At 34.8% G+C, this 25371-nt stretch overlaps 1 protein-coding gene across 1 annotated transcript in view; it reads left to right on the top strand.

Annotated features, from left to right (window-relative positions):
* Nucleotides 1-25371, top strand: part of ABI3BP (ABI family member 3 binding protein) — a 144214-nt gene that overhangs the window by 83013 nt on the left and 35830 nt on the right. Inside the window, exons 19-39 of the mRNA XM_030468944.1 lie at nucleotides 773-847; nucleotides 1389-1463; nucleotides 2480-2545; nucleotides 3545-3628; nucleotides 7263-7331; nucleotides 8685-8732; nucleotides 9222-9296; nucleotides 11940-12014; nucleotides 13361-13408; nucleotides 14277-14351; nucleotides 15179-15253; nucleotides 15935-15982; nucleotides 16540-16614; nucleotides 17309-17383; nucleotides 19201-19275; nucleotides 19960-20034; nucleotides 20519-20593; nucleotides 22269-22343; nucleotides 22812-22886; nucleotides 23888-23953; nucleotides 24155-24229. Of these exons, the coding sequence (XP_030324804.1) occupies nucleotides 773-847; nucleotides 1389-1463; nucleotides 2480-2545; nucleotides 3545-3628; nucleotides 7263-7331; nucleotides 8685-8732; nucleotides 9222-9296; nucleotides 11940-12014; nucleotides 13361-13408; nucleotides 14277-14351; nucleotides 15179-15253; nucleotides 15935-15982; nucleotides 16540-16614; nucleotides 17309-17383; nucleotides 19201-19275; nucleotides 19960-20034; nucleotides 20519-20593; nucleotides 22269-22343; nucleotides 22812-22886; nucleotides 23888-23953; nucleotides 24155-24229 (1479 nt within the window). The remainder of the gene's footprint in view (nucleotides 1-772; nucleotides 848-1388; nucleotides 1464-2479; nucleotides 2546-3544; nucleotides 3629-7262; nucleotides 7332-8684; nucleotides 8733-9221; nucleotides 9297-11939; nucleotides 12015-13360; nucleotides 13409-14276; nucleotides 14352-15178; nucleotides 15254-15934; nucleotides 15983-16539; nucleotides 16615-17308; nucleotides 17384-19200; nucleotides 19276-19959; nucleotides 20035-20518; nucleotides 20594-22268; nucleotides 22344-22811; nucleotides 22887-23887; nucleotides 23954-24154; nucleotides 24230-25371) is intronic.

Raw genomic sequence — 25371 nt, 5'->3', positions numbered from 1 at the left:
AGTACCCTTTTTCACACGACAATTTATACTATTTTAAGATGCAATTGAATGAAGTAATCTTAGGGTTTTTTAAAGTAATAATAATAATAATAAAAAAAAAATAATAAAAAAATAATAATAATATAATGCCTAAAGCTTAATAAGAATCTCAACATTATTTTTTTTCTTTAGAGCTTATTTTACTCTTAGATGTGTAACCACATTTACATAGTCTATACTGTTTATACCAGCATAGTAAGCTTCTTTCTTACTACTTCTTACTGTTTAGTGATTTTTAAAAATTTATTTTACCCTTGTTTTGTATGTGTGTATATGTACACAAATTATACGACCTTAAAACTTGCTAAAAAAATCATAACAGAAAAATCCCTGAAGTAATAGAATAAGACAGTCTTTTTTACATCAATGTGTTGCAGTGTTTTTTAGTTTTTAGATGTTTTCTTTCTGCCTTTTTTTGAGTACTTTACACTTAAAACCATGGTGTTAGAAGTTCTTTTTATTTTATGAGTTTCTTTAAACTACATGGATCAAGCTATCTAAAGTGATATTAGCTTTTAGTTTTAGTTGCTATTTTAACTGCTAGGTACCACTCTAAACCAGCACTGCTCCATTGGCAAGGTAAGGCATGCTTATTGTGAGTGGACTTCTGTATTGTAAATTAGCATTTTTGAAATACTTGTTCTTGAAAGAAAAAAGAAATGGTTTTGCTTATGAAAGAAGAGTTTCTTCCACTAGCTCTTTGCTCTCTTATGACTGTCACCATTTCTTCCAGCAGCAACAAGTGAATCCATGCTGGAATCTTTCACACCTAAAACTCGTCCTTTTCAGTCGCCAAGTTTACCACTAGGTAATGTTGCTCCTTTCACCCAGTGAAAAGCTATTTGTTTTGAGCACTTCATCCCACATGAATGCATTTCTTCCAGCATATCATTTCGTGTGCATAATCATTCTTTTTCCTGGTTATAGAGTCTTGTTCTTCCACTGTCAGATCGAGTCTTCTTGATGTAGCTCTCTATGAGAACACAGCTCAGGGTCGTTTTACTGTTCTCTGAGAAGTAAAACTTGCCTCTTGCATGAACAGCACCATCATCCATGTATTAGTGTCTTGTCTATCTCTCTTCCATGCACATGCATGTGCTGTCTTTGTCTATGATATGTAGAGCTTTCATTGTGGAAAATTTACTTGTTTTGGTGACATAGAATCAGTTTCTCATCAATGCACAGCACTGCAACATCATCTCCATTGCACACTTTAAACTGATTTTTCAGATGGCTTTGACATTCCATACTAAGTTGTCTTTTCTTCAGTATAAACCTGTGGCATGTGCTGTTTGTTGTGGAAAACATGTTAAACAATTTTTGATTGCAAACTGAGCTCTCTCTTACAGCTCCAAAAGAAATACCACTTATTCCTTCTAAACTGAAACCATCTCCTACCTCAGAAGTACAGGATGTGAAACCTGGTAATTGTGAACACCATATTTACAAGTTGGTATGAAGAGAGATATATTCACTAAAAAATCTAAGCAGAATTTCTTCACAATAAAATCAGTCATTTGGTGTTGACTAACAAAAGGAATAAGATTTAAGCACGTAAGTTTTATGCATTTGGGTTCAGTGATAAAAAATACACACAAGTACTCTAGTTTTGCAACCTGTTTAAAAGATTGGAAGGGAAAAACTTGCTGAGTGACACAAGTTTTGTGGGGTTTTTTATGTATCACTAGTTTAAATAGTCTATGATTATTACTTCTGTAATCTCTGTTGCCAGTCCCCATTTCCCACTTTTACATAAACATGGCAAAGATGGCATCTTTGCTCATAATCACAGCAGTTTGTTGATGGAAAGTGAAGTACTACTGATATGATAAGTAAGTCTTCCTGCAGGGAGGTCAAGGGAATGCCATTTTAGTGGAAACAAGAGAGCTTTCTCAAAATAGAAGGCGAAACTTTCATATACATGTGCGAATCATTTTTTGACTACGGGAACACTGTATAATGTTTGCTTTTTTTTTTTTTTTTTTTAATAAAAAAAAGAGGTCTCTGTACTCCCCATTTTCTGATTTAGGATTAAGGGAGATGACTTTGCCTCCTTTAGTGATTCAGGTACGGGACCAATAAATATTATGATGTGCATTAATAACAGTCTAAAATATTTCTGTTCTTGTATCTTACAAATAGACAGGTCATTAAAAAGCAGCCTTTGATGTCTGATATCAGTTCTACAGTTGACTACAGACTTTGAGATTTTCAGCAAGATTTTGGCATTTAGAAGTTTCTTTTTTTGGTATAAATAATTCTCTGTTATTTGTTGTGGCCTGCAGTCATTTTTCACTCAAAAGACTTAAGTCCTCTTCTGTTCTTTCTCATTATTCACTCATAAGATTAAAAAAAAAAAAAAAAAACCAAAAAACAAAAGCTGACTACTGCTGATGTAGCTGCCAGTTAGTTCAATTACACTGGAATTTTTCTTTTCTAGCCCATAAACCACCACATTTGGAGCGTAAAACTTCTCAGGCCTTTGAACAACCAAAAGCAACTCTAGGTAATATGTGTTTCTGTAGCTGTTGATCACTCTTCTTTGCAGTCCAAGCCACAGTTGTACTTTGGTGCTTTGTCTCATAACTTTTACTAGAATTAATTTCTCTGAGAGAGGAAAAAAGTTAGGAAATAAGCATTTAGAAATTCTTTTTTCTAAACTTAGGAGAAAAAGAAACAAGGTTTTTTCATACAGTTTGACTAGTTCTATAATACAGTAAAATTTGGGGGATCAGAATTTTCTTCCATTTTGGGGGAGTTTTCCTACATGAACACACTTTATCCTCAGAAAATCATCCAAAACCCATCAGAAATAAAATTAGGACACCGAGTGCAGGGTTAGTCTTTTGGATGTTATTCCTAGAACTCTCAGTGAAGCATTATTAGATGTCAGATTAGCAGTCATAATTAGTTATTTACTGTTGCAGCCCATACATGCTTGGGGAAAAAATTTTCTAGGACTGATTGCTCTTACTTTTTACCATTTAGATGACTTTACATCTATTTTATTAAGAGCATTCAATGACTGCAGTTACAAAGCAAGTCCCTTTTTTATTGCTGAGTCATTGTTTTTTCAGCTTCCTACCTGTAATTTCTACACTGGATTGAAAACCAATGATAGTTTTTCATATTTCTTCCTACCTATGTCCTTTCATGGCTTAAAATTCACCTGGGGTTTGAAAGGATGAGCTATATTATTAATTTACCCTCAGGTATCTTGCAAAAATTAATTTGCTAACTTAATTAGAGGAACATTTCTAATGTGATTTTAAGCTACAATCACATATTTTACATTTAACTACTCAGTTTCACAGTGAAAAAAGAGCAGGGATTTTTCTGGGGTGAGGTCTTAGAGGACTTTTGAGAAGTCTTCATAGGAAATCTGGTTTTGCCTTTTGTTTTTGTTCCCAGTAGCCATTCATTGCTTCATTTGAGGCTTGAAGAATGTGATTTTTGTGTGATACTGTGGAAAGTATAATCTTATAATCTAGTATATTTCTTTCAGCTCCTAAAAAAGAAGCAAAACTCCCACCTTCTACATCTAAACCTAGACCACCAGCCAGAACCAAAAAGCCACGCACTAAACCTGGTAACTTACTTCCGTAGCAAACTTTTGTTATAATATATCACTGAAGTAGTGTACATTCATTTAAATTTATTCTGTCTGAGGCTTAATCATATGAAGGACGGGCACTGAGGGGAGCCGTATTCTTTCAGGAATATTACTTTATATTGAACAAAGATAATTTGAAGCAAAACAAGAAAACTTAACTTTTATATCCTAAATCACCAAGCTACATGGTGTAGCATTGAAAGAGCTTGTTTTCCTGCTTTTAATTTCAAAATAACAGGTTTTCCGGCATAGTTCAGCACAGGGTCCAGACAATGCAAGTTCTCTTTCTTTGCTGATCTTTGTAAAATCTTACCTAGAACCATAGGATTTTTCCTTATACAATGATCATCAATGCATATGTAGACTTACCTGCAGCTGTGGAAATAAGAGTGATATTCTGCTCTGGAATTTTTTAAGGGCATATTTTATGATGGCAAATAAAAGTGCACCTTTATATGAGGGCTGATCTTGATCTCTGATGTATGTCAGAGAATAAAAGGCACCTCATGTTTTCTGAACCTGAAGAGTAAGTGAATGTAATTACTAAATTAATTCTAGTTTCATAAGGTTTATAATTAAGTTAGAAAACTTTAAATTGCTTATTTTTATATTATAAGAACATACTACTTAATTCTCTAAGAGATCAGGAAATATTATTAAATTCTTTCCTGATTTTCTGTGAATTGTTTTCTTTCTTATAAAAAGAATTACTCTCTTCAGACCAAATGATGTTGTGTGAAGCTCATTAACTAACTAGCACTTATGATTTGTGAATGTCTCAAAATAGTGTTCATAATTAGTATTTTGTGGTGATTAGAGCTCCCACAACATTTTTAGTGTAGGTAATCCAGTATTGTATAACTAGGATATTTGTATTTGTCTCTGCTATAGATGCCTACAACATACAGAATATAGATCTTAATCCTGCATGAGTTTTTTTGTAAAAGGCAAAAAAATTTTTCAGAAAAATGCAAAAATATCTCTTTATAATGAACCCCCATTGAATCCCTGTAGATGTATAATAAAATTATTGAATCCCTGTAGATGTATAAGAAATTTGCTCTCCCTTGTGGCTCTTGTACAAAATGCTCATTACTTATATTTATCTTTATATTTCTACATTTGTGATACAAAACTTTTGCAGGAGAACTGCAGAAAATTTTAACAACAAATAAGCAGATCTTACCTGTTCTAGAGGAGGATCTCAACTACCTCCTATTTTTTAATTTCTGTAGTCTCAATACAGTACTGGAGTTAAGATTGCATAGCATTAGGTAGGTTGGTGCATCTTTGCAGTTGGTCCTTTTGCAGTTTTCTCTTGGTTACCAGGCCTATGGGGGCATCCTGGAAGGCCTTCTAAACATGCATCTTATGAAGTACAGTCATACCAAAGAACCATCCCTTCTCAGCCTGTGAAAACTCTGCTTGATAATTTGGTGCATGTCTTAATACTCCCTGTCCTTCAAGGTCTCAGGCTAACTGGCTGCTCAATGCATAGAACTCAATAATCTGACAAATGGTTCAGTAGTATCAAGAGTAAGTTCTATGTCAAAGTCCTCTTATTTTGCCTGTGAGTTTTACTTAGAAGTTCTGCTTTCGGCATAGTAGGAAGAAATGCAAGTCATTTTCTTTCCTACCAATCTTATTTTCCTCTCATCATCATTCTGAGTAACCCAACTCCCTGTACTACCTTTCATTTTTATCTAGAAAAATCTAAATCAAATGTTAATTGTATATCTCTTAATGAACTTTTTTGAACTGTTTAAAAGAAACCTTTACCAGAGACTTACAGAATCCCTTTAGGATTGGGAGGAGGGTGCCAATGCTGAATTTTATGATGGAAAAAACAAAGAAATTACAAACAAAAAAACAGATCTGAGTGATTTAAGATTCATCAGTAGAACATCACGTGATTAATATTTAGCCCTACATTAGTTCTGGAAGAATGTGCCAAGTACCTAACTTCAAGGAGGTTTTAAAGAGGTGGGGATAGGTCTGTTCAATGAAGGTAGAAGTGGTAGTACAAGAAGTAATGGCGTCAAGTTGCACCAGAGGAGGTTTAGATTGGATGCTCAGAAGAATTTCTTCACTTAAAGGGCTATCAGGCATTGTAAGAGGCTGCCTGGAGGTATTTAAGAGTTGTATAGATATAGTACTTATTGATATGACTTAGTTAAGGTCTTGTCAGTGTTAAGTTATAGTTGGACTTGATGATCTTGAGGATCTTTTCCAACCAAGGTAATTCTGTGATGCTGTGATTCTTCTTGTTAAATCTGTGGTGCTGAGGCACAGATGCCTTATGCAATACTTGATGCTGCCAGGTGTATTAAAATAGTCTCTAGTTGTTAAATAAGTAAGGACAACTTCTTTGGGCACTAAGTTTACTTAATTGCCCACATTATTTGTTCTGAAGACATTTTGGAGTAATTTGCTTTCTTAGAATAGCGTTAGAACAAAATATATCAATCATTAACTATAAAAAATGCAAGCAAATAAATGAGGGAAGATTTAAAATTCTGAATGAAATATGGCAGCTCATCTATTCAGTCTTTTTAAACTTAAACACAGTCCCTACATCATAAACCATGAGGAAATAGAGACTTATAAATTAAGTAAGTAATTTTGTATCTAAGCTGACTGAGTTTTCAAAGTTTTAAGTCTTGGTTTTAAGGTAACTTCCTTAAAATGAATGTACTTGTGAGTCTTAAAATGATTGTGGATTTCAACATGACAATTTTTTAGTATATCTAAAAATAAAGTTTGAGGCACATTTTACAATATTGATCAATAATTTTTTCTTTTCCAATTGAAATCTCTATCTTGATTAAAAGAGAGACAGCCCTACTATGTATAGGTAACAAACATAGACTGAGAAGAGTATAACCAGAGTAAGCAAGTAACGTAGAGTTTGAAAGTTTGGATAAGTACATAGATTACTTAATGATTGTAAATGTGTTTAGGAATGAAAATTAATTCCAATTGTAAAGTTATGCTAATACTAAATGATTCTACCAACTTTGTTTTCAAAGTTCTTTATATTTGAATTTCAGAGTCCGTGAACAGATAAGGAAGCTTTTTTTCTTGATTATTGAATAGGCTGTAGCACTAGATAAACTACTAGGATCTTTAGGATTACTCTCTGCGACACTGCAGTTATTTACACCTAAAATCTTTCACATCTAACCTTTGTATCACTGTGGAAGAAACTCAGGAATTTTAATAGATTTACCAAAGAAACAAGTTTTCTCTGAAACTGTCTTTTCAGTGGCCTACAACCATAAAAGAAAAAACCCCAACCAATCAAAAACAGACAAACAAACACCAACCAAACAAAACCAAACAGAAACCAACAAACCTATAAGGAAAACCAAAAAATTGGTTTTCCTATAAGGAAACCGCATTTTATTTTCAAAGAGCAGCAAGAGCCTTACAGGGTTGCTGTTGTTTAAGAACATTCAGTAAATTTATTACTTACTCAGTGTTTTCGGTTAACTATTGGGGCAGGAGACAGATTTTAATTGAGAAGCAAGAGCTGCTAAGCCATACCAGAAGCTGATAAATAGATAGAGATGCACCTGTATTTCTCTCAAGAAAATCCTTTTTATTCCAGCAGCAGCTATTCCGGTGTCAGTCACCACTAGGATTCCCTACACCTATGAACATCCAAAGACTACAAAGGGTAAAGATTATGGGTCATCTCTGATCATTCTTCTTTTCTTTGTTTCCTCTAGGCTTTTTGCTTATTCATATGTAGTTCAAGCCCAACATGTAAAAACAGTCTTGATGCTTTATTATTTCTCCATGTTTCTAGCATGGGGATATTATAAAGGACAGAATATCACTTCAAGTGTAACTTATTAGAAGCTTCAGTTACAGAAGAAAGAATAAGTATTATTGTGATAATGATTTTGTGGAATATAAAAAAAACCATACTTAATCTAAAATTCAGATTTAAAACTACAAACTGGTGAAGGCTATTTATCCCAGGAGGATTTCTTTGCTGCTCATAACACAGCATTCCTTGGCAGTTTCTCAAATTTATGGAAAATATTGCATCCATGCTTTTCAATTTATCAAAAAAAAAACTTGTGTACAATTCAAGAAAAAAAAAAGTGTGGAGAAAGTTTATACAAAAAAATTACGTAATTGTTACCTTTTTCTTTTTCTTTTTTTTTTTTCTTTTTTTGGTATGGGACTATATATTTAATGATGTGTTTAATCAATATATCTTTAATATAGACTAAGAACAAAAATCTCCTGTGCGGTCAGCCTTGAAATGTTGTATCTAATTCAAAGGAAGGTTTGAGTCACTGTTTGTGTTTACTCTGCAGGTTGTATTCTGGGAAGCACTTTTAAGATGTTCTCAGAGGTGTAGGTTTGCTTTTTAAAACCTAGGTGATGTCAGCTACATATATACTACTTTACAGAATGAGGATAGCTTGAAGTCTGTGCTTACATTATTTGATTAAATAGAATCAATTTATTTTGATTAATTAGACAGAAATCACTTAGATTTACCACTTCTAATTGCAGTAAGTTCTCCTTCATAAAGAACTCTCTAAACTCTTCTAATGACTTTGGTTTGCCAAGGTCAACATTAGATAACAAGGTTTCTTAGCATCATTTCTTAGCTCTCCTCACCTTTTGGCTAAACTCTTAGACTGCCACTTTCAAGTAGTACCAAACTTACTTCACTTTGGTGATACCTGAAATTTTTGTCTATCAAGAGTCCCTTCCTTTCTCCAAGTTAAAATGTGTGATCTTTTCCTTTGCTTGTTCTACGATTTACTAATTTACTTTAATACATTTTTTTTATTCTGTTGCCTTCAGGTTTGTGCAATTACATTTTTCTTATTGAACCTGTAGTATTAGGAAGTTTAATTGTCACTGGATTTAAAAAGTAAATGATAATTTGGAGATCTGAAACAGTGTAGAGTGATATTAGCACCTGCTTTTATACTTACCAGTGCAGTAATTTTAAGTTTTTTGAAGTACATCCCATACTTACCTTGACACAGTGTTTTTGTTGCAGTCTTGGAACCTATTACACTTAGAACTGAATCACCAAGGTCAACGATAGGTAATGGTATTTCCTTGACAAGATGTGCTACTCTTTTTCATCACAGAAAGCAGCAATGAAGTTAGTCACCTTATGCCTTAGGACTGTTTCATTAAACTTCATTTTCCTTCTAGCTAGTTCTCTTGTTTGGCATTCATGACAATCGTCGGTCATATGGCTCTCTTCACAGCTGGAATATCTCTTCTTTTTTTTAGAAAATCATGGTGGCAACTCTGAATCACCTTTCTCATAATTATGCTTGTCTGTGCTTGTCCAAGCTTTTTACCTAAAAAACATAAAACCTCACCTTCAAAAATTACTAAAATTCCACTCTCATGCTTAGATTGTAAACACACAGAGAATATTATTACCTGACTTTTTTTCTTCCAATAATGACATTTTTTTTCTCTGTTGCAGGTGTGAGGTTTCTCTCTTTGTGTGTTCAGCTTCATATCAGACACTAATTGCTGTGCAATTCAACCAACTTAGTACCCACATTTTCTCTTCCAGCACCCAAGGATCCACAACGTATTCCTTCTAAGCCTAAAACATCACCCAAACCTCATGTCCCCCAGGCCAAAGAGGGTAAACTGCTTTGTGTGATTATTTATAATACAGTTTATTTTGGATTGAAGTGTACTTCTGAGCAGCTGTTTAGTTATTTGAGCTATATGAAACGTAAAGGTGTTGTGTTCTGCTCTGCTTTCGGTGATTTATTTGCACTTTTCAGTACTCGTAAAATTCAATAGGTATTTTTTATCATGCAAAAGAATAAATTTCTGCTACTTCATGGCAATATTGTCATTAAACTCAGACTACAGTGGTAACTAAAGCAGATACCTAGCAATTAAAGTACGTGCTATGGCTACTTATGTAGCTGAATACTTTGCCACATTGCTTTAAATTGTGAGGATACATTTCCCTTTAAGTCACAATTATTTCATTTAATGACATTATTATTTCTGCATGAATGAGTAAATTACCCAATATGTAGTTACTATTTGCATATAAACATTAATATTTATTACCATTAACGATAATTTATGCTGTATGTCCAAATACTGGATTTTTATACTATTTCATTAACCATGAGTGCAGTTGAATTCAGTAGTAGGCAGAAAAATTATTTTCTTTTTCCTGGTGATATCAACAGAAAATTACAAGGGAATCAGATATCAACATGTGCTATCTTCTGGTAAATGTGAAAAATTTCATTATAATCACTTTACTGGAGATCTTTAAACTGTAGACATGGAGCGATGTTTTTGAAAGCAGATGTTACCTATTAAATGTTATTTCCTCATGTGGAAAACAGTAAAAATTCTTGTTCTCTCATAATTTTTTAACCGTGGCAGCTGACTGTAAAACATTTTTTTCCAAACTACAACTAAACATGCAACTTCTCATAAGCTCTGCTTTTACCTCTGTGGAACAGAGGCCACAACAACCCATAGCAGTGATACAGGCCTAGGGAGAGGTGCCTGGAGAGATGCCCAGCACAGTGGTACCCAAATGTCTCAATTGACATCTGGCTGAACTAGAGCCAGCAGTGTGCCCAGGTGGCCAAGAGGCCAAATGGCATCCTGGCCTGTATAAGGAGTAGTGTGGCCAACAGGACCAGCGAGAGGCCACACATTGGGTATTGTGTGCTATTTTGGGGCCCTCACTACAGAAAGGACATTGAGCTACTCGAGTGTGTCCAAAGAAGGGCAACAAAACTGATGAAAGATTTAAAGAATTTGTCTTATGAGGAGAATCTGTGGAAGCTGGGGTTGTTTAGCCTAGAGAAGAGGAGGGATGGGAGACCTTATCAGTCTCTACAACCACCTTAAAGGAGGTTGTAAAGAGGTGGGGGTAGATCTGTTTGTGAAGTTATAAGCAGTAAGACGAGATGGTGGGCTCAGGTTGCACCAGAGGAGGCTTAGATTGGATGTTAAGAATAATTTTTTCACTTAAAGGGTTACCAAGCATTGGAACAGGCTGCCCAAGGCAGTGATCAAGTAACTATCCCTGAAGTTATTTAATAGTCATGTAGACATAACACTTAGGGATATGGCAATATATAGAAATTTTATTACAGCATCATCCACTTATCTTGTGATTGTCTTGAAAGATCCACAGCATGGGTTTTTTGTCACCCACACAGAAGAATTGACACAGAGAGGGATATTGTGCCTCTGTTTCTAATGTGAAAAATGCAAGAAAATAGCAACAACTTCACATCTTTACACTCCTTAAACACCCTCTTTTATTTTTGATCAATAGTAGTCTAATGCTGAAGTATGTGATCATGCAATGCAATGCACCATAATGTTCTCTAATTATAGGGTCCCCAGAAAACAGGCAAGTAGTGTCTGATTCCAATTGTGTATGCAATCTGTACTTGAAATACAACACCCAGGGGAGTTGGTTTTGTACCTAAAAAAAACCCAAAACATTTTCTGAATAAGAGAGTGATGCTATTTGGATACCTCTTTGAAGCCCATGGGAAAAGTAGGCTCATATTATATTTCAGCTTGCACTGCTTTCTCAGGGACTTAATTTAATATAATAGTTCTTCTGTGAGTCAGTATATGTAGCATATAATTCAAAATGCAGTTACTAGACAAGTTATAATAATTGTAAGTGGATTTATTATCTTCAGTTTTAGTAATAGCTTTTATGTTTTGTCTCTGACATAGTTCTGGAATCTATAACACATAACTGATAAACAAAACACAACAATAACTACCTGTTTTATTACAGGAACTATCCCATTTAAGTTTTTTTCTCAGCATCACAAGTACATTTTCATTGTATGACACTATCATAATTTTTTAGTATTAAATTTTGTCCTTCTGGAATTTTCTTTGTGATTTTATGCTAACATATCATAATAATCTTGTTTGTTTTTTCTCACACAAATGTGTTCTGTAAAGTGGGTGGAAGCACCACAATATACCTTCCTTTAACAACATTTGTCTATTATCTCAGTTTCTGCCATGTGCTGGTTCATCATTTCTAGTAGTCCATCCATACTGGCCTTCCTTTTTTAATCCACTTTACAGAGGTTCTCCATCAGCACTGTTCCTTTGTGTATCAGACATTCATGCTTCCAAATTACTGATACAAGCTTTTTGTGTTTCCAGAGGGTCCCAAAGGCATGTGTTCTTTTTTTGTTATTATTCCTTCCTTCAGTCTCAGTTTTTGAAAGATTTTCATATTTGCATTTTATTTTTTAAATTTCAGTTCCAAAAGAAATACAGCGTGTCCCCTCCAAGCCTAGAACATCACCAAGCTCAGAAGTGCCACAAACCAAACCTGGTAAGTAGATTGTTTAATTATCATACTGTTACGTGGATTGTATGGATTTTATTGTGATCAGTGGAGCTTCAGATTTGTATGTATCCCTTGGGTGTATATGTTGGAGAATTCCTTGAAGGAATAAAGTCCAGTATCTCATGGCATGATACGTGGAATTTATAAACAACCTTGTAAGTTTAATCTTAATTTCTTCTTTATATTTCTTTATATTTCAAGTCACAACAATACTACAGTTGTCAGTGAAAATAGATCTTTTATGCTTTTCATTTATGCTTTTCAGTTCACTTTTCCGTATGTTGGATTATGTTTAGATATTTAACAATGTATAATGCTTCCTATGAGGCTATTTACACAGCTTGATATAGAACTATATACAACCCCAGGTTAATTAAGGGTGGAGGACAAAAAGTTGTACAGCTCACACTAGCAATTTTCACAAGGTACTGTGGTGGGTTGATCTTGGCCAGCAACTAATCACCCACTACCCACTTTATCACTCCACCCTGCAGTGTGTTAGGGGAGAGAATCAGGAGAAAAAAAAGAGAGAGAAAAAAATCATAGTTCAAGATGAAGACAGTTTAAAATGTGAGGGATAAAAGAGGCAGGAACAGCAGCCACTCTCTGCATCTCACTACCAGACCAATGCCAGACTAGGAGCAATAGGTACTTTGGAAAGATTACATCCCAATTTTGTTGCTAAACATGGCATTATATGAGGTGGAATATCATTTGGTTTATTTGATTCAACAGTCCCAGCTGCATCCCATCCTAGCATCTTGCCCACCTCTAGCCTCCCTGCTTGGGGCAGAGTGAAAACCAAAGTCCTGAATGCTGTAAAAAGCACTGTTCAGCAATAACTAAAACAATGGTGTATTATCAACACTGTTTTGATCACCAGACTGCTATGAATAGAATAAACTCCATGTCAGCCAGACCCAGTACGGGTATCCAACATATATCCAGCATTAATTATATAGTGCTGAAGAAGAAATGGGCAGAAAGTTGACAAAGTTCCTTTTTCCACCAGTCTACACCTATTGTTTGAAGCAAAACCTTGAACTAAGTCAGGAAAATGTACAAATGTAAAGGTGAAAAACCACCCACCACTTTTTTGTGGCTTATTACAAAAGCTTCAGATTTATATTTGGGCTTTGTTCTTTATTAGAGCTATAGCTTTAAACTGGAGGCAGTCCTGAGCTGCTTAATACTTGGACGTGTTTCAAGGAGAAGTGACCATATGTCATTGGCTGTCATGAGGGTGGTATGATCACTGTGGAGATGGTGTTTGTAATACTTTGATTCTTCTTGGTAATACATGTTTTTCTTTTTTTATCACACTAATGCAGTTCTGGAACCATTTACATTTAGCACTGAGAAACCAAAGGCAACAGAAGGTAATTATACTTTCTTACTTTAATAGTCATGTTGTCTTTCTTCTTCGATAGAAATCAAAGAGTAAACCTGCAAAAATGTCTCATCTTTCTTTGCATGTGCTTTACTAATTTAACAGGCCAGATTCTCTCTCTTTTCTTACTTTCTACAAAACAGTTGTGGAGGATCTTTGTACCTTTCAAGTTATTACTCATATAACACAGTGCAATTTCCTTCAAAATTTAATGATAAGAGGAAGAGGGCAGGTCAAAAGAGGATCCTGACATGTTCTCAGTCGTATTATTGAGGTGGCTCTCTCCTGGTTAGTCATGTACTTTGGGCGAGCAGATCTGCATGCTCCAAGTTTTCTTTCTCTGCTTCCCCTCCAGTTTTAATAGATATGATTCAGTCCTCCACAGAGGTCTGAAAAATAGTTCTGCTTTATTCAAACCTCAGTTCCACTGTCAGAGCAGAATCACTTCAGCGATCTTTGGGTCATATGATTCCTTGAGTCAGATACATTTGACTGAGATATTTTTATCATTTGAATCTAGTAATTCAAACCATTCCAGTACAACCTCCATTGCAGAGCAGTAGTGATTTTGTATTTGAAACTACTTCTTTTGTTTCTTTCTTGTTTTATTTTTTTAAGTCCTCTTCTTAAATAAAGCAGGCAATTCCTTCACATGATTATTTGGTGATTAGAAGATTATTTCTTTTCAGTTTAGCTTGATTTCGTTCAAAAAACCCACAAACCTTCCTTTTTCATCACTTCCATAAAATATTTTCTGTTCAAATCATTGCTCTTGTTTGGTTGACTGTTATGACTGGTAATGGACACTGATACCTTGGGAAGTTTTAGTATGGTGTAACCCAGTTTCTTTCTTTCAGCTCCTAAAGAAACGCGTCATAGGCCTTCCAAACCTAAAACACCAACCAGTCCACGTGTTCCTCCAACTAGAGCAAGTAAGCTTATCAGTATTTTGCCCTTTAGTACATGAACACTTTATCAGTTTGAAAATTGTCAAAACTGGTGAGTTTTTTGAAGGAACATGGATACTTATTGTGTAGGCTGTGTAATCATATTTTTTATATAGCTGTCATAGAATAAGATAATCAGGTAGATATTCATGTCAGTAACTTATAAGTAATTATGTATATTATAATATTAATATTATATATTATTATTATATGTAATAGCAGGGAGGTGGGTGTTAAAACTCATCTTGGGCTCTTGAACACAAGAAAAATTTGTGCCTTAGTTTTCATAAATTGAGACAGAGATATTTGTATTTTGTCATTACTCATTGACAATTCTCAGATTAAAGCACTTTACAGTACCAAAAACTTTGGACATAGTTCTGTCCATTTCAAAATTAGTGGTAGATTTCTATGTTTCTTCTGGTCTGGCTGCTCCCCTGCAGATTATTTTTGTATAATGCAAAGTTGATTTAAATTAAGCAGCAGGTTCTGCAAGTATGAAACATTTAAGAAGCACAGCTAGGGGAACTTGTTAGAACTACAGCAGTTTACTCTGTAGAAATCTCTTTCTGATAAATCAGAGAAAAGAGTTAATCCATCATTGCACTGCAGCAATCACCTTGTCTTTAGTCTCTGCACTAACGTAATATTAATTGCATTGACAGGAAATCTCTGTTATTATTTTCAAATGCAATAAATACTTCCTTAAAAAATTCTTGGCAGAAAATTGATCTCCTGTCAGGAAAATCAAAAAACTTTTTTTGAATCATCAGTCTCCTCAAATGTTTTCAAAACTTTGATCATCTTCACAGGTCCAAAAGAAAGCCGGCGAGTGCCTTCCAAGCCCAGAACATCACCAAGTCCAGATGTATACCCCACAAAACCTGGTAAATACATTGTTGTTTTGCGGTGTTTGAATATTCAGGGGTTCTCTGGGGTTGACTTTCCTCTATAAATTGTATGATTAATATCTCATTGCTGTTTTAATCATTGCTGCTCAATATTACAAACAGAGTTTCTAATGTTCATTACATGATAAAAGGAAGATAGGGCTGATTTGTAGTTTTAATGGCTGAGTTTTGATGAGTTCTATATGCTTCTCAGCCACATAATAGCTGTCACTGATGAGCAATCTACATAGCTGGGTAGACAACAAACAAATATTATAAGAATGTTCTTGGAAGGAATTGCATCTCTTCTGTGCCCATCAAAAGATGCTTAGAGAAAAACACATTTGAAGGCCTTTGTGTATGACTCTGAAAATGTCTAACTCAAACCACTCATGTTTGTGTACTCTGGTAATGAAATTTGACCCTTAAAAATATACTTAATAGGGAATTACATACCAGTGACCTGCCAAACCTCTAGCTTCTGATGGCTTTGAAAGCATTATTGAACCATCCTTTTGACTGAGTGTGCATTACCTAGGCCCAGCAATAAAATTATTTTTTTTTCAAATTTAAGGATGTGTTCCAGTTAGAAAATAAATCAGTCATGTAAAAGGGAGTATTTTTTCCCTTTTGCCTGTACTTATTGCTAATTTCATGTACATTCTTGTTTTTGTGAAGTTTTGGCACCTACTACATTTACAGTTGAACAACCAAAGACAGCAACAGGTAAAGATGTTATCTTGGGCTGGTCATTATTATCTTCTCTCTGCTGATTCTTGGACCAAAGCTTATATGTCATTAGTCTGTTTTTCATGTAATCTGTTTGTGGTTTTGACTTGTTTATTTTCTACTCATTGAACTTCATTCTACTCTGTTCTAGGTACTGAGAGATTCCTAGCTGATTTTTTGCCTTCACAGAAAATTTCTTTCACTGTCACATACACTGTAATTTGTTTGACACTTCTAGGGCACAAGCAAGCCACGGATATTGCATCCATGAGCTCTGAAATACAGATGGAAAAATCTACACTATACTTGTCTGTGTTCTTTCTTTTTTGTTGCTTGACTTTGGATTTGGCTTGCTTGATCAATTTTCCACCTGTGTTTTCATTCACGATTTTCTTTTCTCCTTGAATTCCTGTATGTATCTGACACTCAATTTTTCAGTCTCTCATGTAAGGATCTTGTTTTTATTTGCAAGCATGAGGCATGCAGTTCCTGTGTAATCAGCCCTGTCTGATTTCTGAAGATCATAAATCCTTATATCAGGTCTTCTCTTTCAGCTACTAAAGAATCCCAACGTACTCCCTTTAAACCTAAAGTAGCTCCCATCCCAGATGCTCCACACATCAAGTCTGGTAAATTACCTGATCTTTTGTCAAGCTCTGGTTGATAATTAAGCAGCTCTTTCAGGGTGGGGAGGTGGGGAGAGTTTTAAAAAAGTTCATCTGCTGTTACCTGGGTATCATTCTAGCCTAAGAAACCCCTGCAATGCTGCAGTGAAATCATACTACTGATGGAAACAACAACGGTTGAAAATTTCTTTTTTTGTGTTATGTAGACAATATAAGAAGAAGAAATAGTAGTGACCTGTATGGTTGAAACAGTGATCAAAAGTTTTATTCACAGCTTGTATCTGAGTGACACACCTAAGTTGTTTCCACTATGTTTTTGAAGCTCTTATAAGAGATGCCTCTTAAATCTGTTACAGTACTTTTCCTTTATATATGCATATTCATTCAGATTAATCTGAAGATTCCCTTCAGTTGTATTCTGATTAAGAGACTCATTATCATCATCTGGCTGAGTAGTATAAGATAATCAGTGATTTCTCTGAAAGGGTATTACTGTTTGGTTTTGAGTATTAGATATTAAAATAAAAGGTGAATTCTTCATAACCATAAATCCCTGAGAGTAAATTCACATTCCTGTTTCAAAATATCTCTTTCTTGGTTTATATGGTATGGTGCTGAAGATTTTCTTTAAGGGGACTGGAGAGAAGGGGAGAATCTCTTCATTATTCTGAGAATTTATCAAAATCTTTTCCAACAGAAATCATTCCAACCTATCATGAACCACATACTACTGAGATTCCTCATATTCCTGAACGAACAAAGGCAACATTGGGTAATAGCGTATTTCTTAAATAATTGCTCTATTTTCTGTTTTTTTAGAGAAAATATTCTTAGATAGAGCTTATTATAAGATACTGAAAACTAATAATGAAGTTTTGTTCTGCTTGTAGATACATGATTGCCCTTTGGTTTTGTTAGAGGTAATAATGCATGACCTCATTTACTTTTGAAGGTGCTTTTACTTGTGTTTTGGTCTTTTCTGTTAGGATTATGTAGTTCCCTTCAGATGTTATTTTTTTCCAGTAGGAGACTTTTTTCTAAAGAGCAGGTAGTGAATCCTGTAATATCTGCATCTCAGGTATGGATACTGTCATCCTAAAATACACTTCTGCTTCACTCCTCATGGTATAGCTTTACAGAAGAAAATTGCAAGAAAAGGTTGAAGTATTAACTATAGCACAACATATATCAAAACAGATCAGCTATGTGACCCTCCAAATCAACTAATTATTAAAGCCATCTTTTCTGCTAACTTCTGGTCATCTGTGTTGGGAAAAGTGGTTTAAAAGCATATACATAGATGTTTTATTTATTTATTTATTTATATGTTTGGTGAATGAAAAGCTGGACATGAGTTGGCAAGGTACTCTCAAGGCCCAGAAAGCCATCTGTACCCTGGGCTACTTCAAAATATGTATGGCCAGCAGGTAGATGGAGGGCATTCTTCCCTTCTACTCTGCTCTGGTGAGACCTCACCTAGAGTACTGTGTCCAGTTCTGAAGTGCCCAGTATAAGAAAGATAAGGACCTCTTAGAGTGCGTCCAGAGGAGTGCCACAAAAATAATGAGAGGGCTGGAACATTTGTTCTATGAAGAAAGGCTGAGAGCGTTGGGATTGCTCAACCAGACGAGAACAAGGCTCTGGGGAGACCTTAGAGAAGCCTTCCAGTACCTGACTGGGACCTACAAGAAAGATGGAGGAAAAAAACTTTTAGCAGGGCCTCATCTGATAAGAAAGTGGTTAATGGTTTTAAAGAAAAATAATGTAGAGTCAGAATAAATATAAGGAAGAAATGTTTATGATGAGGGTTTCAAAACACTGGAGCAGATTGCCCGGAGAAGTGGTAGGTGCCCCATCTCTGGATGCATTCAGGGTCCGGTTGGACAGAGCTCTGAAGAACCATTTCTGACATATGAATATTGTATTAGGTAGCCCCATCTGTGTATGATATGGCACACAAGCTTCATAAAGCTGTGTAAAGAGATACAAAATTAATACTAACCTAAGTATCAATGCATAGAGGGAATATATTTTAAAACAGAAACTTGTTGAAAAACATTTTTAATTTCCTGTTCCTCAAAAAGAAAAACAAACAAACAAAACCAAACAAAAAGCCCCAACATAATTTGAAGAATATTAAATGGCTATTTATTCTTGATTTATGATAAAACTTCATTATCAGAAAATCACAGACAATGTCTGTCTCTGGAACTGGAGACAGATAACTGAGCATTAACAAAGATTGCTCAAGCAATACTCCCACTCTCCAAAACTTTTTGGATTCTTTGACCCCCATTTAATCCACACCTGACATTTTCATCCTATTATTTACTCTATGTAGTCCATGATGGTATTCTTCACTGCTTCATCCAAGGCTACAAATCTGTATATATCTGGGGAAGTGTGTTTATGTCAGTGGCCATTTAATTTGTGTTCCTTTTTGCTCAGGAATTCCAACTGATTGATTTTCACCTTTACTCTTACAGAATTTGCCTTATTAAAAATCAGATCATACTTACATTCCTTGTATGCCTTGAAAGCAATGTGTTTTTCAGTTATCATTCTGGGTGCTGTTTGTTTTTATTTCAGCTCCAACTGAAAAACAGATCACTCATAGAAAACCTAAACCATCTGACAAACAGAGAGTGCCACACACCAAACCCGGTAAAGGAGTCATTATTTTAATTTTGTGTCTTTGTATAATCACTTTTTCCCTTAGCCTCGGAGTTTATGCTTTTAAATTGAATTATTCATAGCTGGTTTTCCGCTGAAACAAACACATTACACTTAAGTCAGTCAATCCCAAATATGCCAAAACTTCACTAAAAATAACGGTAGGATTTGTAGTATAGCATAAAAAATTATTTTCTTTCTATTACATACAGCACATGATAACTAAAATAAAGTAACGTGTGTGTTGACAAATTTCAGGGACTAGATGGACTGAGCTCTTTCTGGTTACTTCCTGGTAATCAGAGGTGCTCTCTGTGAGCACTTTTTTTTTCTTTTTTTAAAATCCATAAAATGTAACAGAACTCCTTTGCGATCAGCTTGTCCCATTGGGAGCTGACATTGTGTGCTATAAATATGAAAACATAAATATAAAATAACAGTAGTCTCAAAAATTGTTATGAGGAGCTGTCTCTCTTCCCACTTTTTGTGATAGAAGGAATTTATACTCTAAATTAATAGAAAGATAACATCTATCAGCAGTTGATTTCTATGATATTCTGTTACTCTTTAGTTTGGGGCATTTTGAAAGTTTCAGAAGAAGTGTGAAGTGCAAATGCTACTTTGTTTCTATTACAGTTCAATATTCTAAGATTCTTCATATTTTCTCCTTAACAGCAATCCATCAGACAACTCCACAACCAATTTTTACAAAATCTTCTACTACCACTGAGTATTCAAAGGCAACAATGGGTAAATAAGTTTCCTTCAAGCTAAGATGCAAGTGTTTTTTCATTTTTTCAACAGATAAAAATCTAGAGAACACACTCTGGTGTGGCATTTTGTGTATCATCATCCCACTATCCTTCATTCTGCTTACACATGTGCATATTTCTTAATACAGCTGAGTCTCAGTTCTGTCCTAGAAGGAAGACAGAAATAGTCTACAGCTCATATCTGGTCTGAAGCCTGTATTTGTCAGCTCTCAAACAAAATTCAATAGTCTAATTTTTCGTTTAGAGCAAGAATTTTAGTCACTAATTCATCTTATCTGACAGCACTATACTAGGACTTTTCTGAGTTTTGGATAGTAATTTTGTTTCAGGTTCCAGAAAGCCATGGAATTGTTATTGTCTTTTTTTCAGGCATTTGAGGCATGCATTTCCTGTGGGCTAAATATGGCATTGGATCGTTACTCCTGAAGAATACAATAACAAACTTTTTCCTCTTCTTTCAGCTCCAAAAGAAACACCATTCATTCCTTCCAAATCCAAAATATCTGTCGGGCCAGAAGTACCACAAACTAAGCCTGGTAATTCAAAGTTTGTAACTTTAAAAGTCTTATTGTGGTACTGCCTTAGTTATACTTTCTGCTGTCATTCAATACTGCAGCCATGTGACATGTGTAACTCATAGCAGGAATTAGTACCATTGTTCAGCTTAGAATATGTAAATACATTTTATCAAAGAGAATGCCTAAGAATTGTATCAGTTTCTGTGGAGAGCAGAAGTTAGGATGGCTGGGTTTTTTAACATTTTTTTGTTGAATTGATCAAGGTTTGGACTTAATGATCTCTTCCAACCCAGCCAATTCTATGATTCTATGGATGGTAGCCATTAAAAATGAGAGGAATTTTATTAATTTTAATACAAATACACTGATGTAGCCATGTTCATTAAGTTCTTTTCTTTGGGGGGATTTTATTACCCTAAATAAATGTGCTCCGATTTCTCAAGGACTTTTGGCACTTGGGTTACAGAATCTCAGTCCAAGATAGTTAAATGCTGAGAGTATAAGTACCTTCTTCCTGTTGGTGATTTTTACAGTAACTACAGTAGGCTTAGGGAAGCATAGTTATGACTAAGGATGATGATACCTCACCTTTACCTTGGGTGTGAACTATTTCCATAAAAATTACTAATTAGGAAAGTTACAGGAGAAAAATTAAATTGTTAGGGGAGAAGTGACAACATGGTTACCAGAAAGAGCAGATTTTAATCTTCCTTACTCTGACCTAACTTCCAAACTGGTAATATATTAGTTTCAGGCAAATAAGTGAATGACTAGTTTTATAATTTCCCCCCTTTTTAGGCCTCTAGCCCTTTCTATATCGCCAAATAAAACTTAGGCAGAGATCCTATTCATTCAAGAACTGTACATGAATATTACTACTAAAATCGAACTGAACAATCCAGGAATTTTATTTTTTTTCCAAATGTCTCATTTTGAAATGTTTTCTGTTAAGCAGCCAGGTTAGACTCTGAGTCCTGGTCAAATAAGAGCTATTTCCAATAATGTCATAGTTAACTAGTGCTTTGGTTTGGCACCATCAAAAAGCTAGTTTTAAGTGAAGAATATCAGAAAGAATAATTTATAATTTTATTCTTTTTCTTTTAACTTCCAATCATTATAATTATGTACATGCAAAATAAACAACTGTTAGGAAAGTTGTTAAAAACAAATGGCACTAATTAGCTTCCCAACTTTATGCTAGTAAGGTGTCTACTTTCCACCTTCTGTATTTTAACCTTAATTCTGAAGAACAGATGTGGTGTGTGCTCTGCCTGCCAGTCTCACCTTTTCATCCAATAACTTAGATATCGTCCACTAAATTGAAAACTTGTATTAGGGAAGAATATCTGAAGATTTACTTTACAAGAAGTAACTACATTACTACAAGCTTTTAGAAATGTTTATGGAAGTGCAATTTAATGTACCCAGTATGAAAAAGACCAAAGACTGTCAGAACTCTGCCTTCAGGGCATTTGTTTTGAAGTTGTTGGAATCCTGGCAGAATAGTTGCACTGTCTGGCTGTCAGCATAAAAATACATCCAGACTAATCAGAACATGTATCTGTCTCATTTCTGTTAAAACTATCTTAGCAGATATGTAGATAGATATTTAGGAAGCAAAGGATACAGATCCTTAATGAAATCCAACTTCCTTGAGTTCACATCTCACAGAACAGTGTTTTATTTCTTGTAGCTTCAAGGGCACCACACCTGGGATCAATTAACCTTATAACAGTTCATGTTGTTGATGGGTCCAAAATGACTTTGGGTAATGAGAACATTATGACAGTTTATTTTCCATAAAACTTTACTTTCTCTGCTTTTGCTATATGGCTAAACTTATACTTCAATCAACAGAAATCCTGTTATATATGCTGTGTTCATTAGTCACATTCCAGTGCATGTATAAAAGGTTGCTGGTTTTTATTTTCCAGCCATTTATTCTTTCCTGTCATTTTTTCTAGAAATAAGTACTTCATGTACAAGCCTGAGTCATATAAAAAGGCATTACCTGATCACCTTTTCTTCTTTTGTCTGACTTACTAATGATGTATATATTCCCAGTCTTGAAAGGACTTTTATCTGTATAAAAGCATGAGTTTTATCCAGGTTTCTAGCACTGAGTCTTTGTCCATAGTCTGCACAAAGGTAGTTTGATTTTCCCTTCTACCTGTGGCATGTTATGTTTAAAAGGAGATAATTTGCATTTTATAAGCAATAATATCTCCACTTCCAGTTCCCAATGAAACTTACCAGATTTCACCCAAGCCCAAAACTGCTCTAACAACTGAAATTCCATGGTTCGACAAAGGTAATTTTTAGGTTTTTTTAAAGTTTTTTAATTGATAATCTGTAGATGTTAAGTAAAATCAGTATGGTTTAAGGCTTAATGGTCTGTTCATTATTACCTTTAAAACTATTTCAGTGCTCTGAAAATAAAAGTTTAATCAGGTTTGCCTCAAAGAAGATATTATACTTTTAATCATCATATTTCTAAGTAAAACTTTTCTCAAATGTAATTGTCAAAAGTGAGTAATATGTTCTTTATTGCATAAGTATCTCTGACACTTCAGAGAGGCTGGATTAAGTGTTGTGAATGGAATCAATATTAAATTTGAATATCAAGTAACTTGCTCTATTGATTTTTTTAGAAATAATTTTATAGGTGGATAATTTGGCATAAGATGAGCCTGACAACTGCTTTTGCTTTCAACTCTCAGTGTGATTCACACAAATTCTGTAGTAACTGAAGTATCAAAACTACTTGTCAAATGAAAAGCAACAATAAGAAAAGGTCGAAGGCTTTTGATTTAAGCTTGGGTGATGACACAGTTTCAGCAGCCTTACACAGTGCATTGAATGCTTCCAGTTGTTTACTCAGCAGTATTTTTGTGTTTCATGTGTTTCATGTGTTTATCTGAATATTTGATTTGGGGGGTGTTCAGTTTAGTGTTTTACTTTGAGGTTTTTTGTTTGTTTGTTTTTTACAGAACCTAATTAAATGTCTTAAGGCCATGGATACCTTGCAGAGCTAACTCTGTATCCATATACAGTTGGGTAACTGGCTGTAAATACTTTATATCTTTTCCTAAACCTAAACATTAATGTAACTGGTCAGACTGCATGATGGAGCCATCTGACCACTAAAGAAACTAGCATTTTCAGCGTGCATTTTGGATTGGAACTCATAGAATTCTCATATGCCCATTTTGCTGTATCTCACTGGTGCATGGACCTTTTTTTTCTGGCAAATTACACTGCACTGTTGTTCCTTTTACATGTGGCATTTGAAATTATCCTTGTTTCTTTTAGCGCCTCATAAACCACATCTCACTTCTGCAAGACCAAAGCCATCTGATAAATCACAGACCAGACCTGGTAATAATTGTTTATTCAGATTGGGATGGGGAGATTAATTAATTTCAACTATTCCCACTGGAATTTTAAGTGCTGCTACGACAAAAAGTGACTGTTTCTTTTTGTTCTCTAATTGTTGTCATCACATAAAAGTCTGTCAAATTGTCTTCTCATTGAACTTTCTCTTCTTTTTGTTTTTTTTCTTTTTGAACTCTCTAACAGCTCTTAGTACAACCACACTAGCACCACCTAGAACAAAAGCACATGGACTACCAAAGTGGACTCTGCCAACAACAGGTAGAACTGCAGGAGTTTTTTAATGGTGGGGATCAGGGTGGGTGTGTATTTAATTTATCCGTGAAAGACATAAATTGTACTTACTCAACCCATTTTGAGCTGTGCAAAGTAATTCATTGTGTTTGGTACTATAGAAGTCAATTCCTTAGAGTACTGTATGTAATTACTGCTACTGTAATTCTTGAGTGTCATTAGGAAATGATACTGACACTGAGTCAGTGTTCATGTTGGACCTACTCATACTGAGACTGGGCAGGATTTGGATTAAGCAGTATTCAGGCTTGAACACTGCAGCACCAAGAAAGCTGCAAGTTGGTTGGTGATAGAGAACTCTCACTTCAGTTTACACATCATTACACACAAATATAGCACACATCTCTAACCATGAAGATTTATTCTTCAAAGGAAAAATTATTTATCCTTTTCAACTGTAGATGATTATCCCATCCAGTCAAAAATGTATCAACTTATTACCTTAATGCAAATACTATTGGGCTTTTTTTAATACAGCCATTGGTTAATTAATCAGAATGTTGGGGTCCTTCGTTAATGATGCAAGTTTTTTTAAAACAATATATATAAATAATAAAATAAAATAAAATAATAAATACACACATTCCAAGTAAAATTATGGCCCTTCAGTCATCACTAGCTGTTCTACCGTCCCATACTATTGCTCTTGGTTAGGATAACCCAATATTCCATCTACTCTGAACATTCCTGTGTAAGGTTTCTTCATACTAGGATTTCCAAAGCATAATTCCAATTTAATACCTATTATTGACCTTAGAAGGATTGGATCTAGTTGTTTCCACAAATAGTTTTGAGAAGCCCACCATTTTTTTCGAAACAGCAAGACCTCAGAAAAGATGATTGTATATTTAAATTGAATTTAAAATAGGAGTTTAGTATATGGCATGCCCTTCTGTATTACCTACAGTGTGGGTGCTGCCATTGGAAGTGTGCTCTTTGACCTTTCATAGTCCTTCTGATAAAAGAAATGAATCTATTAGGGGTAGTTACATTATTGACCAAGAGCAGTAGTTGTGGGTCAGAGGGTTTTATTCTTTGCTTGTGTTGGCAGTCTGTTAATAAGTGACCTTCTAATGCCTGATTACCAAAACAGGCAGAATGCATACAGG

Source organism: Calypte anna, chromosome 1, assembly GCF_003957555.1.
Source record: "Calypte anna isolate BGI_N300 chromosome 1, bCalAnn1_v1.p, whole genome shotgun sequence".
In the NCBI taxonomy this organism is placed as follows: domain Eukaryota; kingdom Metazoa; phylum Chordata; class Aves; order Apodiformes; family Trochilidae; genus Calypte; species Calypte anna.
This window is presented reverse-complemented; position numbering and strand designations above follow the sequence as displayed.